Source organism: Amphiura filiformis, unplaced genomic scaffold (genome assembly GCF_039555335.1).
Source record: "Amphiura filiformis unplaced genomic scaffold, Afil_fr2py scaffold_23, whole genome shotgun sequence".
NCBI classification, from domain to species: Eukaryota; Metazoa; Echinodermata; class Ophiuroidea; order Amphilepidida; family Amphiuridae; genus Amphiura; species Amphiura filiformis.
This window is the reverse complement of record NW_027305487.1, coordinates 356,847-374,652: the sequence shown is the minus strand read 5'-3', so window position 1 is coordinate 374,652 and position 17,806 is coordinate 356,847. Positions and strand designations below refer to the sequence as shown.

General features: G+C 35.8%; 1 protein-coding gene across 1 annotated transcript; it reads left to right on the top strand.

The window, feature by feature from the left end:
• The first annotated feature begins 669 nt into the window (after nt 1-669).
• Nucleotides 670-10,830, top strand: LOC140143557 (laminin subunit alpha-4-like). Its single transcript, XM_072165381.1, has 7 exons — nt 670-826; nt 3,514-3,597; nt 5,899-6,069; nt 6,485-6,618; nt 7,847-7,949; nt 9,154-9,276; nt 10,685-10,830. Exons 1-7 carry the CDS (start codon nt 670-672, stop codon nt 10,828-10,830), a joined length of 918 nt encoding a protein of 305 aa, XP_072021482.1.
• The last annotated feature ends 6,976 nt before the right edge of the window (nt 10,831-17,806 follow it).

Genomic DNA, 17,806 nt, shown 5'->3' with positions numbered 1-17,806 from the left:
ACCGACGAGTGTCTGATTATTACGTACTCAATTCAAAGCAGCCAAAAAATAAATTTCCATTATTTAAATCAATATATAATATTTAAAAAAGTAACACTGATGTTTTGCAAAAGTTCATTCTACAAATCATATACTTTGAAAACGTGAGTGATTTATTGTTGTTAATGAGTTATGTACGTTTTACTAAAGTGTTGTTGTTTCAGCCCTCTTTACAACATAACTCAAGAACCACAGGACCTACAAAAGGATATCTGTGTTAATTCTTCTACACGCTCGCTATGAAATGATCAATGCAATTTTTGCCAATGCTCACTATCATTCGTAAGATGCTGTGAAGTACCAAATCGCAACAGTTTAAAATAGTTACTAATCTTAAAACATGGGCTTATGGTATGGTATGGAACCTAATTTGAAAAGTGAAGTATATGATTACTTGAGGTCAAATTTCAAAAGTTCAGCTTGTGATAACGAAATACGTCAATGTAGTACTGTTGACTACTGGTAGGAACACACACGTGTAAAATATCATTCACAAATTTCGTCTCATTGGCTTCTGGTGCTTAACTTAATGCTGACTTCACACCGCATTTGTGTTGTGAAATTGACAATAAACAATATCAGGTCTTAAAAATACTGTAACCATAGTTTCGCTGTTTTTTGAGCGCAAAAATGTCTTCGGAAAAACAAAAAGGACATTATGTAAAAGTAAATACTAGAGGCGGAGTGGATAGTTACCTAGACGAAACGTATGGAGATGATGATGTTGCTAATAATAATACAGAAAGAGGAGAACATTTTGATGAAGAATCCGAGAAGATGGCTAAGTGTTTGAGAATAGCGACTCCTCTGGTACTAGTCTTTGCAGTAGCTGTCTTATTTACCTTTGTATTTTGTATAATACTTTATGGCTGTTTGAATAGTCGCGGATTAATTCATCCTAAATGTTACAGTGACGTCATATCCTTCAAATACACCTTTTACCACGGTACCACTAACAGGTGAGTTTTTTCGAATTTTAACAATTAAAACAAACTGATCTTTTAGACGCATTTCGTTCTGAACAGATATAAATGTAACTATGAAAGTAGCCATTACCGTCAATCCCGCTTGAAAAGGTAGGGAGTCGGCCTGAATTGTTAAAAAGTGGCTGAAAAGAACAAAAAATGGGCCATTTTGCAGAAAGGTGGGGACACGTCCCCTTCTCGGATTGACGCCCACAAATGTACCTATGAATATGCTGAGGAATTCAGAAAAAGAAGCAGTGTTTAAAAATTCGGTTATCAATTAATTAGGACAAAATGTTATATGAACAAATTTAATGTATTATTTTTCATTTAAGTATTTAATAAAATTTAAAGCTTTCATGAGACATTAGCCATAACCGTTATGACATAACCCCTAAAACTCTCAAAACGAATACATGGTATAGGGATACGCTGAATCTAATTATTGTGGCAAAGACCTTTATCATTGTTTATGATTAAACTATTTTCAAACGTGTACACGATCGTTCAAGTACTATATATTATATAAATAACTTAATACAATATAGGCTAAACAAATAGGCTGACAGACTTTGACATCATTTTGAATTTATTTGGGATTTAACAAATTGTCTATGTTATTGACGAACGCACCCAATGACCTCGCCATTTAATAAGGCGTGGAGATTCGCGTGTAAAATCGTTCACTTAGCAAAATAAATAAAGTAAAAAAGATTCGCACAAAATGTTTATCAACTCTTCCAAGAACGATCGGTTTGGGTTTTTTTCCACCTCAGAAATATTCAGACAAGTAGAAAAAACGAACACTCTTTCCTGTCTCAATTTAAATTTAAAATGGCGCTAAAATTTCGATATATGATATATATATATATCTTAGTAAATTTTCAATTTTTACCATAAAGACTGAAGACTATGGCTGATGGCAAACTAATTTACGTTTACAGTAATTTCAAACCTTTTCAGTATGATATTTATGTTTGAAAAGATTTTGCCCACCTACACGTGCAGAGTTTCTTTGGTGGGATTCGAAGGTTCTAAGAAATTGCCTTTTTCAACCGCGCAGTTTTACTTCTGGTGTATGGAAACCAGCATGTACCACCATACATCATTACATGTAGGTTAGTCGACGTTTATATAGGGAAGGACATTCCACTATACTATTTACAATATAGACCCTGCCACATGCAAATATAACATCATTTAGGCACTTTGTTTTGGGGAGAAAAGTGAATTATTCGAACGGAAACCCATTCGACATGGGTAACAGAGTGGTAAAATAGTTAAGATTTTTTTCCTTTTTTCTCAAATCGAAACATCATGATCATATCAAAAATCTTCCCTCGCAGTATGGTTCATTGATATGTGTTCTCAAAATATAAACTTAGGCATAAATATTTTTGAACACTAACTTAGCAAGCAAAAATAGAGTTAGAAACGACGCCAATTCATCCCACTTTATCCATGAGCTTATCCCCTATAAGGGTCTCATACAAAGACAGGAAATTAGTTTTATCATTCACCAAAAGAGTAAACCAAATAAACTAAAATGAATTTAACAAAATAAAACACCGAGTAAATGATCTTTTACACAGTATACAAACACATCTGTAATATGTAATCATTGTTGACAAGATTTGGTTAATTGTTTTGTTTAACTTAGAGATTAGCTTATCAACTCAGTGACTGGCACAATAATTTGACGTCATACTTATCGAAATCTGTAAAAAATCAATTACAGATTTTCTGTACAAAACAGTTGAACTGCTCAACCAAATTATTAACAAGATAAAAAGCAGACCATAAAAGGCCATAATAATACATTGCCAAACAACTCGTACGTAGCTATAAGCATAAATCGCCACTGAAAACGCCAAAATTAAGTCGCACAACTTTATATTAGTAAATTACCAAAAAGTGTTATGTGCCCAAATGACGCTTTCTTGCAATATCACCAATTTATCAAACTTGGGGGAAACAATTAAAACAATGGGCATTCTAAAATTAATATACGTTCGCACTCGGTAACCTGGTTATTACCTAGCTAGCTGGCCCTGTGATTGTGTCTTCCCCCTCCATGTACTAGTACTTTAAATTTGGCCCTTACAGAGCCCTTAACTGTAGTGCTATTCGCGAATTTACTACAGCTCTTTGAATCCTCCGAGATCTGGTAAAGTAAAAAGGCGCTAAAAAAGCGAAATCTATTTTGTTTATTTTGATTTGAGACAAGTTTCGATTAAATCGGAACATTTTCGAAATTTGGCTAAAATAAGGCTAATAACAGACAAGTTTGTTTCCCGTATGTGGCCTGAAATCCAAAATATATATAGTTTATTTTTAGAGTCAGGGTGTATGATGAAAAAAGCCTCAAATCACAACTATTTAATGTCAAAGTAATATAGTTAAGTATAGAATGAGTTTGGTATAGGATTTATTGATTTGAATAACCAAAATATATTTTGGAAATAATTATTTCATCAGTTTTGCTCGCAAACGTCATTTTCAAATACAGGGAAACTGGTAACGCAGCCTGTCCGCTCTACAACCACACGAGAAGTGATTGAAGGCTTGGCCACATCTGCATCAACAACGCAAGGTACATTAATACTTTGTTCTTCACATCATTTTTATTTTAAATATGCAGGATGTATAAAGTTTTAAGTACATAGAAAATAGTGCGATTTTTTTAAAACTTTGAAATGTAAGTTAGATTTCCTGCTCAACACCATGTTTTGAAGTACGACCTACCTCAGGGGTCGATAGTGGGCCCACAGTCATTCACTAACTACTCTCTTCCCATTGGTCGCATAGTACGGCAGCATAGACTGCAATGTCACATGTATGCTGATGACATATAACTGTATTTGCCATTCAATCCATGTGACCCACAATCTATCACAACCTCGTTCTCACAGCTCTCTTCATTTATTTTTAACATTAAGTCATGGATGACGAAGAACATGCTCAAGCTCAATGAGGAGACGACAGAGTTTTTTTGTTGTTCTCCTGAACATCTCAAGTGCAAGATGCCTTCTGTATCCTTGGAAGTTTATGGTAAGATAAAAACACCTTCTGAGAGAGTCAGTAATCTGGGAGTTGTCTTTGATACTTCAATGACAATGTCTTCTCACATCACAAGTCTCTGCACCAGTCTTAACTACCAACACGCATTCGCAAATATCCAGACTTTCATTCTTGTCACTCTGTCATCCGGGCTCTAGTTCTGTCATGACTCGATTATGGTAATGCTTTATTGCTTAACATCAAACGTCTCCGACGCATACAAAACTGATCCGCGAAATTAATTTGTGGAGCGCTGAAATTTGACCGTGACACGCCGTGTTTACAACAACTGCACTGGCTACCTGTCAAAGACCGTATAAGATCATTGTTTTTGTTATAGAGCTGCACCCAACTATCTAGCATCTTGCCTGATTCTGTACCAGCCGCCACGAGCTGGTCTTCGTTCAGCTTCTGTCATCACCCGGGTATCCGAACGCACTCCTACTCATCTATGCTCATAACCGGACTTTCACATATATCGAACTTACCAGCTGAAACTCGGAATCTGTGACACACTTGCTACGTTCAAAAAATGTCTGAAAACACACTTGTATCCAAATGATGAATTGTAGTAATGTTTTTGCTTGTATTGTATATGTTTACCATTTTCTCTTATCGCCGTTTTCACTGGTTCATACTGCGCTTTGATCTTGATGTAACAACGCTATATTAAGTGTACTTTTGTAGGAGGATGTGCGTGTGGGTGGGTGGGTATATGTATGTAACACCGACTGTGATAGTTTCACTTAATAATAAGTAGTTATAATGTAGCTCACGCTGTTTCTTTAATCATGTTTCATGAAATATGCAGGAAATACAAAATGAAATACGTACATGTAAAGAGATTTACGAGTATAGTTTTACTCCTTACTGAACAAGATCTCGCTAAATCTCACTATTAAAACCACTGCTCGTGCACGCATCCTACATGACCTGATGACGCAATCAGCCTAAGTCATACATATCCAGGGAATCGCTGCCCGGGCAGCGTAATCTCCCTTCCGATAGCCAAAAAACCTTGTGTTCAGTTAAGGTTATGTAGCATGTTTTTCCTAGATATAGGCCTTCTTCCTAGAAGTGACTTCTTTCTTCACCTTCTCTCCTTTTTTGTTTTCCGCTCATACTGAATGCGTTCCAAAGCCTAAAGTTATTATCTATCCATGTCATTAACCGTGTGTTTTGTTTTAATCTTTGATGTAGCCAAACCTCATTCGTAGACATTGTGAAAATGGGCACATTTCTTCAAATATTGTGAGCCGTTTGAAATAATTACTGTTTTGGCTTATTAAAGCTAACGATTTAAGGTTTCTTTACATACCAAAATACATTTGATCAACTTTTCAGAAATAGGAGTAAAGGAGGGCGTATAGTTTCATTGGGACCCCCTGTATTATGTACACGGGAATATTCTTTGACGTTTTGTTTTTAGATTTATTTTTCTTATACACGTGGGTACAAAGAGGGGTCAATAGGACATTATATTAAACTTCTTTCAACAGAGGAGGAGGGATAACGCTACAACCTTTCAAGATCTTACGATGCAGCCATCAATTCACATTCATACAATCACCCGATAGACAGAGGGCAAGCATAACTTAAAAGTTTACCGCTCCTCTGATTTGATTTGTCTTTGATGTTATGTCATCAGTACCGCGGAGGTTAGGTCACTCATTAAAATTTAGCTAACTGCTTGGCGCGTTTTCTGCTCGTCGAGTGCTTCGCATTCTACTGGTGTACCCGGTGTGTCCCAGGTGAAAGTGCAATGATATTTCTCCACCTTTATCACCTATCTAGGTCAGACGACGGCATACTTGCATTTTCTCATTTTTATCAGACAGGGGGCCATCAAAAGCAGAACCAGGTACGCTACCACCAGAGATGATGACTACCCTGACACCCATGGAGAAATGCGCACTACCCTTGGATCCTATCGAAGGTGTTTTAGATCCAGTCGATAAAGAACTTGGTGTGTTCATAGGACCTGCCGGAGGACATGTCATTTTAGGTAGGTGTACATGCATGTGTACATGTATCTAGGCCAACATTAGTCACTGTCAGCATGGTCAGGGTTGAATTGACAAAAACTCTTCTGCTGACAGTTAGCCTATTATAGTAAAGATCTGTCAGCTTGCAGTTTAATAATAAAGTCTTTGCATAGACCTTAGTGCTCCAAGCACTGACCTGATTCGAGAGTTTCCTAAGATGGCATGTGGCAGTAACATAATAATAATAATAATACTAATAATAATAATACTAATAATAATAATAATAATAATAATAATAATAATAATAATAATAATAATAATAATAATAACACTAATAATAACACTAATAATAATAATAATAGTAATAATAATAATAATAACAATACTGAAATTAATGATATTTATACCAGGTATTTTGGCAAATTCCTTTCACAGATCCTAATTTCAGTGTTGGTGTAAGTAAGGAAGTACGGCTGTCAATCAAGCCTAGGTCATCGTCTGGTGTCATCTTTTCTGTAAAGGACACGCCAAATGGTGATTTCCTCTCACTTGAGATGGTTGATGGAGTGGTGAGTAGGGTCAAAGGTTACAGGCATATGAATCGAAGAAAGCGAAACCAGCAACATTTTACACAACTAAATATTTTCTAATGTTTTATTAAAGGGCATATCTATTGCAAAAAGAAGTTTAACTCCATTCGAAGAGAATGATTATTACATTACAAGATGACACTCGTTGCAATTTTCTATTCGTATTTCTTCTGAAAAAAGAGAAATTGTGTTTGTAAATTCTGCCTCGTACACCAATTTACGGTCCTTCCCCCGCTCGAAGCAAAATTGATTTCCATGGCAGGAGACGGGTGACGTCACAGTAAACGAAGAGTCATATATTATATACACATGAGCCCTGTAAATGAGCTCTTTTGACATTTAGTCATGTGTATAATATGCGACCTTGTTCCACGAGAAATCGGGAAGGTTCGAACAAAAGGCCATTGAAATTGTTTATTTGCATAATAAATACAATATCGATATACATCACGCTAAAAATGCACGGTAAAATTGGTCTGAAATATTTGTTATTGTTTAGTCCAAATATTTCTCAAAAACTTGATATACATATGAATAGTAATATCACAATTTACTAATATATAAAAAAGAAGCGGCTGATTTTATCCATATGTTTAAAAACCATTACATTTGTAACACTTGATTAAACTTTTTTCTGAAGACAACAACAATATACGTTTTGTGCATTGAGAGCGTTTACAGTCCCTTTTCTCAGAGCAGGCACATCTCATTTCATGACATCAACGTTTTTCTAGGTCAAAACTGTCTCGTTCGAAGGAACCTACCGCTTAAGTTTTTTTTGCGGAATATCAATTTTAAACGTCTTATTTTCTCAAAAAAGGAGTCATTTTCATTGTCTTCATAATATTAGCTTGCCAATGATATGATTTTGTCCGAGCAATATGTATGGGGTAGGTCCGTTCCAGATAAAAAAAAATACATCTTTATCCTACCAACATGTTCAAAGTCATACTAGGTGGCCTCTGAGCTTAAATATTAACTTCTTTTATCCAAGTAACACACAATGCCAGGTATGATTTTTGTAGGAAAAGGTGGTGTTGTTTTTTGCTGGGATTGTCCTGTCTATAAGCACAAAAACACCGGGATAAAACATAATGTACACTTTACCACTCTGTATTTTACCACAATACGTAAGATAAACCCGAAATTGATTTTGCCCACCTGTTTTGGCCATTAGAAAAATAACTCTTGTATCATTTTGATGTAGCTATATCTACGCTGTGACAATGGTGCTGGTGAATTTGAGGCCTCCTACACTCCCGCTGAAGGTCCGTTCTTCATGTGTGACGGCAACTGGCACGACATTGCCGGTAAGTTCAGAAAATAACGTATGTAGGAGTCAAAGGGAATCTCAACCTTTCACCATTTCTTCGGTGAAACCGTGTACATTGTTTACCTTGCTGAACAAAATGATAAGGGTGCATTTCGACCCGATTATGCGGTGAATCTTTAACCAAGCAAATGATCGCAATTAGGTTGCATCTATGACTAATCTTTTCTCTCGTGTAGAGTGTTATAATGCTTTTAACCAACATTTAAAGATCAGACGAATCTTGACCTAAAGTTTTTTTTCTTTCTTGTGCTGAATCCAGAACTAAAATAACTAGGTGAATTAATGTGAAGGCCTTGAGGAGGGCAGGTTAAAGATTCCCTTTGATTCCTACTTAAAATAATGATTGAACTGATAATCATGGTTTAAATAATTGCGGAGTGAAATGAAAACCTGGTCATTTGATTTTGGAAGAAAAAAACAGTGACAAATTAAATCGTAAAATTTTGCTTTGCTCGAACATAACCTAGGACTACATCAATTATTTAATGCACCCTGCAAGAAATACACAGCGATGTGCCCCCTCCCTGAAAGGAAAGAGAAAATCAGGAAGGCCAAAGAAAACAAAATGGGGAAAGGAACTCGTTTCTACAAAATTTCACGCCGATCATGGGCTAAAATAGTGTAAAATACTAAAATTAATATTTGCTCGCTACGCGCACATTTTGTTATAATAAAGCCCTTCTTTGGAAGCTCAAGGAAAGTACATGTACATGCATATAGGTCATTTAAAAAAACCGGTATATGTTTATATCCCACTGATAATGCGAGGTCAAATGATGCAACCGCAAAATTTGCTCAAGCACCCACAACCCCCATCCCCCCCTCCCCCACCACCCACCAACATCAACAACAACAAACAACGAGGAAGGCCACCACTGGTCACGACAATGGGTAAAACATTGTCATGACAATTCATTTGTTAGTCATATTTTCGTCCCCATTTACCACATTTTTAGCTTAATGTTAATGATACTTTTTAGCCTTTGCCGTCTTTAACAATTTTGTGCTGGAAATTTCCTCATAATTTCCCGCGTTGTCCGCTGACTACGCCACACTGGGGTTTGGAATATTTTATTTTGCTTGTTGGTTTTTGGTGGAAAATAAATATATTTGATTTGAATTTTTTTTGTATATATAATATGTAGCTATTATTGAAATGCACACTGTTTAACTTCTTACAGCCTTGAAGCATGAAAACACTCTGCAGTTAATTGTTGACGGGGAAGAAGGTGAAATAGGGATAGGATCAGACAGAGCCTTAGCTGTTAACACGAATCATCCATTCTATCTCGGTGGTCTTCCAGGTAAACATGAGAGTTCTGACCTCTCAGTTATATTTTAAGTGACTTTAGTTCCCAAATTCAGCACAAGTGTACACTTCTGGCATGATATATTCACACATGAAGTACATTGTCAAAATATCATATGTGATGCGATCAAGCAAAGTCAGTCAATATGGAATTATTGATTTTGAGATATAACCAAACAATTATTTCCTTTCTTTCCCCTGCTGTTTTGGAAACTCTTTAATTGCTCATATCTTTGGAACTGGTTGTTCAATTCCAATGGGGTTTTCTGCAATATCCAGATTTGTAAATGCTTTGCACTATCCTATAAGAAACTGAAAATGTAATATTTCCTAGTTCCGACTGATTTTGCTTAATCGCATCACAAATTACGATCGGGAGTCATTTTGATTTTGACCCGTAGTAACCAATATAAGTCACCAAAGGTCATACATGGGAAACGGTCAGTTTGAATACACGTTTTAAAAACATTGTTGTGTTTGTTATGTTATTCGAAAAAACGCTAGGTAATAAATTATGGGATGACTTGCACAAAGTAGGTAGGGTTGAGTGACAGCCCAGCAAACACAAAAACGTTTTTAAAACGTTTTAAATAAGTTATATTTTGGGTTTTGGTTTTGGTAAAAACGTTTTAATAACATAAAAATGTCGGGTTATATAAAGGTCATGAAATTGTTTTAAAACGTTTTGTATGAAAACACACTACAACAATATTTTAAAAATGGTTTCGAAATGTCATTGTAAACTATTTTTTGCAAACATATTTAGCCAAATATTTTGTCAACATTTAAATAACATTATGTTAAAATATTTGCACCCAGTAAACAAAGAAATGTTCTTAAAATGTTTTTTACAAAACGTTTTAATAACATTTAAATGTCGGGTTATATAAAGGTCGTGAAAACATTTTAAAAACATTATTGTAAATATTTTAGGCAAACATTTTTTGCAAAATATTTTTTCAACCCCAAAATAACGTTCTGTTTAGAATGATTTGTACCAAGTTTTCACAAATGTTTTTGGAATGTTGTTAAAACGTTTTATACCCTTTATATAACCCGGCATTTAAAGGTTTTCTGTAAAACATTTGTGTTTGCTGTGCAGTAAATTACCAACAAATGTTTTTAATGTTATGAAAACGTTTTATACCATTAATGTACCCTTTATACAACCCGACATTTAAACGTTTTCTGACAACCTTTTATAACCTTTTGCGAATGATGTCGAAAACGTTTTGTGTTTGCTGGGAGACCGCTTAACCGCTTATAGCCTTTAAGTTGAATTTCCAGTCTGCCAAGTCATGAAGCTCTTGTTGCAAATAATTAAGGCGCAGGTCTCGTAAACTTGAGGTACTGATGGGCTCCATTCACTTAGTTTTCAACTTTTTGTTCCCTTCCTCTCCCAGATGGTGCATCACATCGTGGTGTACGTACGGATGATATATTTGTAGGCTGCATACGTGACATCATATTTTACCAGAACCTCTACGACTTCAAGCAAGTCAATGATGTTGCAGGCGATGTGGACCTAAAGGCTTGTCCTACCCATTAAGACAATTTAATCTACCATTACGAAACACGTCATTATTACAATGCCTGTGTTAGTTCAAATATGTGTTGTGTTTTCAACAACAATAAAAGCGCGAGTGACAGAAGCGTTGTCACCGTGGAAACACCTTGCGTCAATGTACTGGAAATGGTTCACTTTGGATGTGATTCCATTATCATTTCCTTTTGTTTTAGCATCCTAACTTAATCCTTAGAATACAGTGCTACGATTATGTAACAAACTGAAATGAAAACCGAAACTGCTTTCTACAAATTTTAAGTTTCTAACAAAGGGTACAGACAAAGATATCGGTAATGACGTCAGTCAAGAGCTTAAGCAGGATAATAGTAAACCACGTGACCAAAAGCAAAACAAATCCTGAAACTCACAATTTGAAACGACCGAATGTAGACGTGATATGCATTGAAATACTTTGATAATGTAGGTTATACTATTAAACTGGCAATGCATTGTACTTTAACATTGTATCGTAATGCATGCGAGAGATAGAAGGGCTCACATTAAAACAATAACTATATTTTAAAAGAATCTTACATTTGACCAAGATCTGATGACTTAAAATCTATGATGAATTATGTTTCCGCATAAAATAAAAATGAATCAATGACAGAAAGTAAGCCCAATTATATTGACCCATTAGAGCGTATTTTAAACAGTAAACGTTAAAAACGTTTTAAACAACTCGTGGTTTAAAGTCTTACACGTTCTGTTGTTAAGGTTGTAAACAGTGACAAAGTTTAAGGATTTTAAAGGATATGGGCAGAAACCAACTTTTACACAGTATTTTTATGGGACCTGAGAGCACATCAGGCATATCGAATTAAATTCTGAATACGAAGAATGTCCTTCTGATATCAAATAATTTAGATTTTTTTTAAATTCACGATATAATAAAAATTGTATGGCAAATTGTTAACATTGTTAATATTTTTGATATTTAGCAGTCCTCAGAATAAACGTTATAAATATAATAATAAGTATTAAAAGCTACATAAGCTGGGGATGAAAAGCCGACCATAATTGAACATTTTGACCTTTCATAATAGAAGATACCATATACCTTTTTTTTTTTTCATTTTTTTTTTGGTGTTTTCAAAAAAAAAAGATCTATACCTTCAAAACGAAAGGTCAAAAGGACTGTTAAATTTCAAAAATATCAATTTTTATTCATTTGCCATAAAATGTGCATAGACCAACACTACGTGTATTTTAAAATAAACACCCGACTACAGATATCGCAGTCAGTAGTAACGAGGACTTTCCCAGTTCGGGACCTTGAAATGCAGAATTGTTTGATTAAACACTCTAGAACTACCATACATAAAGATCGTATACATACCAGTGGTAAATAAGCACGCCTACCCTAGACACACCCATACCTACCCCTACACACCCCATATTCACCCACAACCCCCACCCTCCTCCTAGATTCAGACCCCTATATAATCATGCATTCACAGAAAACCGAAGATTAGTATGACGTACAACTCGCGATTTGACCGTTAAAGGTCACGTTTTTACGATGCGAGCTTTGCTTTGACGAACTGAGCCCTCGTGGGTATCGAGATCGATATTTTTTCGCGCGTCATAAACGGCGTGACTGCTCTAATCGATTCTAAAAGGTCAGATTGATTTAAACCGGGTTTGTTCTAAAATGAATCTAGTTATACTTACTTTCTTAATATTTTCCTGTGATTAGCCTCGTCGGTCCGGTTAAGAAAATATTATCCCCAGTAGCGGCGGCCTTGTCTGTACTGGTAAGTGATATGTTATTATTGTTTACCTCAAACGATACAAATAACTACTGTCTTATCCCTCGGAGCAGAATTTTCATATATTCATTAGCTCCACTAGTGTTGTTGGCAACTTGTAATCATATTTAAGTTATTGTGCATGACCTAGATTGAAGAGAAAAAACGTCTCAAAGTCGGATCAAAGTTCAGTAGCATGTGTAAATCGAAGCAAACACAAAGGTTGCCCGAAAACGTTTAAATGTCGGATTAATAAAATACATATAAAGGGTATAAAACGTTTTCATAACATTAAAAATCATTTGTTAACAACCTTTTGCAAACATTCTAATATAACGCTATTTAAGGGATCTGGAATGAGCGTTTTGAGCGTTTCGACAGTATTTTTGTGGGACATGAGAGCACACCAGACATATCGAATTGCTTTCTGAATACGAAGAATATCTTTCTGATATCAAGTAATTTTAATTTTTTGAAATTCACGATATAATACAAATTTTATGACAAATTATTAAAATTTGACATTTTTCACATTTTTGATATATAACAGTCCTCGAAATAAATTTTATCAATCTAGTGACATTATTCTTAAAGTGTATGTAGCTGGAAGGAAAAGCCGATGATATTGAACATTTTGACCTTTCATATTGAAGATATGGATTTTTGGGTGTGTTGGGAAAAAATCCATATCTTCAATACAAAAGGTCAAAATTTTCATTTGATCGTCGGCTTTTCATCCCACCTACATACACTTTAAGTACAAATCATCAGATTTATAAAGTTTACTTCGAGTACTGTTAAATATCAAAAATATCAATTTTTAACCATTTGCCATAGAATGTGCATTACATTGCGAATTTCAAAGAATCAAAATTATTTTATATCAGAAGGACATTCTTCGTATTCGGAAGGCAATTCGATATGTCTGTTGTGCTCTAATGTCCCACAATAAATACTGTCCAAACGTTCATACCCCGCCCCTTAAGTGTTGACCAAATATGTGGCAAAAATGTTTGCAAACAATATTTTACAATAACATTAAAAAAAATAGTGTTGTAGTGTGTTTTCATACAAAACGTTTCCTTGACCTTTGTATAACCCAACGTTTAATGTTATTAAAACGTTTTTATCTAAACCAAAATGGTTGATTATGACGAATGCGTAGGGTAAGCTTATAGCTACAATCCAGGAAAAAAGGGTGGGCACACTTTGCCTGTCTTTTAGTTTATCTCCTCCCCCACTCCCCCAATTCAATGTTGGACTAAGCCATGTTGTCAACAGGTCCGTGAGACCCTCCAACATTAAAAGATGAAGAGTGGGGAAGGGTGAGATATAGGGCGGAGTCTGTACTTCATATATATTGCATGCATGTTTCACTCGCCTCTCCAATTTTGACAGGGCACACATTTCCATTAGCTTCTATTGTTTAGTGTAAGTGTGCCAACTATTTTTTTTTCGGGAATGTAGCTATAGGTCACTGCTGATTACAAAGAATAAATAATTATGAATCATTTGCTGCACGATTGTGATTTTTCACAGTGAGACTTGAGTATTGACATGCTTGATTGCGACTAGACTGAGTCTGAGAGTGGTGAGACCTCGACACATAACATTGACATGCATCAGATACAATCAGCTTTTTTCATGCACATGATAACAGTGTCTCATGAGATGGCAGATGCTGCTGTAATGGATGTATGGGTTATAAACTTATAATTCGTTACTGAAATAGAGAATCGGCGTAGCCATAGCTCGATACACACATGAAGTGTGTACATACAGGGTGTCCCTGAAAGAACTATATCGTCAACAACTTAACTGTTTGGGTATTTTAACGCCACAAACATGACAACTAAACATAACTAAATACTTGGTGTGCTTGAATATCAGCTATTACATACTTTTTGAATTTTGACAATTGACCATACCGTTTTTGAAATATAGGAAGTTTACGAAACTCCCTCATTTTCAGGCCTTTCCACGGATTCAAATATCAATCGATGATCTATATTCAGAGTGATAAGGCCACCTTGATTTAATATTTCGTTCCAAAAAACCCCGCGCGCATTAGTAAAATCGCCCCTTTTGCGCGTTATTCCCGCTGGATTAAGCAAATTTCATTTTTCTCGCTGTTTTATTTTTCCCGATCCACCACACAAAATTATCACGTCTCCCTGGTAATGGCACTTTGAAATGGCATCTATTCAACGAAATTTCCCTGGTAATGACACATTTTATTCAATATGGAAACATTAATATTATACAGTAACACAGAAATAATGAAAATCATGATGTCTTTTATATTAGATAGATATTTGTGAAAATGTTTTATTTAACAATCACATGAAGCAGGCCATAAACACTTATAGTAATAGTTGGCTTATTCCAAGATGAAAAATAAACGTTTCTGATAAACTTTCAGTTCATAGAAATTAAATGCACACAAAATAATACCGGTAACATAGAGACAGGCTACTTTCATCAAAAGAAACAAGTGACATGGTTAGAAAAAAACTCGTTTGAGCGATTGCCATGTGCAAATATGTGTTTAAACACGTACGCCTTGCGACTTACGCCACGACATATCAGGTCTGTTTAAATCCGGGGTTACAGCAGGAAAAAAGTGACCCAAAAGACGGCTCATCTTCCCACTTCACCCCATCAATAGTAAGAGTTCCGTACCTGAAAAAAGTTCATATATTTTCTCATACTGCCCTAAAATAATAAGCCTCAGATTTGCTTCCTTTACATATGGAATGGGCAGCTGTATGGTCATCCCTCAATGATGATGTACGACATCCCAAAATTAGATGCAACATTTAGATCAGGTCTTCCCAAACTTAAAGTTTATAAGAAAAAATAATGGCACGACCCACAGCACAATACAAATGCTGTATTTACCGAAACTTATCGACACAATTTTCATGTCGTCCCGTTGACTGGCTCCCAGAACGACTTTCCCGAGACAAATGCGTGTGAAGCGCGCAAAATTGAAAAGGTCCAAAATTAGGTTACATGACCAATACGGTGGTACTTGCACCAGATATGTACGGAGATCTATTTTTTTTTTGTCAGTCCTTCAACCCCATTTGGAAGAGCCCGCAACCCTTAAAAGAATCACGACCAGAGGAGGCTTAAAGGCATTCTGTGCCAGCTCTCTGGAACCAATTACCTGTAAAACGTCGTACCTAGTCTGGCCACTTTTAAATCTAATCTGAAAACCCATTTATTTCCAAACTAATTTTTTTTTATTTTTAATTAAGTTGTACATTTTATTGTAGCCTAAGATGTAGTATAAGTTGTACTTTTAAGATCATTGTAAAGCGCTTTGTTCATACTTATGCTAAGGCGCTATATAAATTCCGTTTATTGTATTATTGTATTGTATTCCTACAATGCACTATGATTGGGAAATTTGATCAATATAACCTAATTTTAAAGTCAGTCTCCATTCCCACCCCCCCCCCCACACACACACACCCTCACACAAAATGGTAATTTTAAAACTGCAGCCAACGAGCTAATAGTTGAGACTTGTAACTTATATTTGTTGACTTTCTTACAGGAAACATCCACAGCATTAATATTATTCATAAGTCTCAATGTTTTGAATGTTAAGGGATGGGGTATGAACGTTTGGACAATATTTATTGTGGGACATTGGAGCACATCAGACATATCGAATTGCATTCTGAATACGAACAATGTCCTTCTGATGTCAAATAAATTTGATTTTTTGAAATTCGCAATGTAATACACATTTTATGGCAAATGATTAACAATTTTTGATATTTAACAGTACTCGAAGTAAACTTGTAGGTGGGATGAAAAGCCGACTATCATTTGAAAATTTTGACCTTTCGTATTGAAGATATGGATTTTTTCCACAAAACACCAAAAAAATCGATCATTCCAGATCCCTTAAATAAAAGGATGAAAACGCCAGATATTTGCACACAATCCCAATGCAAGGTATGGTCAACTGCACCACACGTGTAAAAGCCAGACATATCAAGGTCAGAAACCCCATTGGGTTATGGGAATGCTTTTAAACATCCTCTGGATCACGACCCAGAGTTTGGGAAGCACTATACAGTTTGGATACATCTTTTACTTCTAATATCCAAGCCACTGGAGCAATTTTGACATAAAACGGGGAACCAGATTGTACTTCTAACAGGGTTACGGCTTGCCCTTAATACCCCTGTCAGACCTCCATGTCGCTAACTACTGCGGCAAGCGGTATGATTTATCAGCCAATGATAAACCTCGATTGTGTCCGTTTGTCTGCAATGCGCGTGCGTCACGCCGCTCAGCGGCAATTAAGTGGCATGATAGTATGAAATCTTGGTAGCAAATCGGAATCTCTTATAATCGTCGCTTAATTTACTTCTAGCGCATGTCTATATTATACTACATTTTAGCCAATATTAAAGACGCCAATATCAAAATAAGAAAAGCATCCCTAGAATGGAGTCTCAAGGGGAAAAAACGCATTAATCTTTTCAAACTTATTTCCAAAAAAATGGGTCAAATATTTTTTTGTGGTGACTTTCTCCCAAATGCTTATTTTAATATAAAATCTGTGTTAATATTTAGCTTCCTTGATTCCATAAATTTATGGTAAGTCTTGTTTCAGTAAAAGGTACCAAAAATTGACTGGGCTGTGTGTATCGCGTACACGAGCGTAAGCACACATGAAATTAACGGTCTAGACAACAAGATGGTTGACCCATTGATTGTCTGCGAGTAGAAGGGAGGAGACCTTGCCACTTATACGCGATCATCGATCACCAGCGCGTACCTCGAGCACTGAAGAAATAAAAAATTAACTTTTAGACGCCAATTTCAAAAATCATCACGGCCATGCTTCACACTTTCATGAGCTGTACATCCAATAACAGGGCTGTCAACTCTCACGCACTGGGTCACTTTCTCATGGTCTCACGCCAAGGTAGTATAATCTCACGCCAAGGTAGTAAAACTCACGCAAAAAGCTAGAAAATGAGTAAAATCTCACGCATCGTCATGAATAATTTGTTGCTCCTACAGATCTCACCTATATCCGGTATCTATACGCCGTAGAAGTGACGTCATAATCGGATTAACTACCATAGTTGAATACAATTTTTGAATAGACCGCCCTGCACTACAAGCAGATTGCACTAATCACCTGTGTATGTCAGCATACATAGATTGAATACAAT

Bases quoted from the DNA above. Each gene is read 5' to 3' on its own strand.
- LOC140143557 (XM_072165381.1), top strand. From the start codon at position 670: ATGTCTTCGGAAAAACAAAAAGGACATTATGTAAAAGTAAATACTAGA. The intron at 3,598-5,898 runs GTACATTAATAC...CATTTTTATCAG, and splicing joins ATCTGCATCAACAACGCAAG to ACAGGGGGCCATCAAAAGCA. The intron at 6,070-6,484 runs GTAGGTGTACAT...TTCCTTTCACAG, and splicing joins CGGAGGACATGTCATTTTAG to ATCCTAATTTCAGTGTTGGT.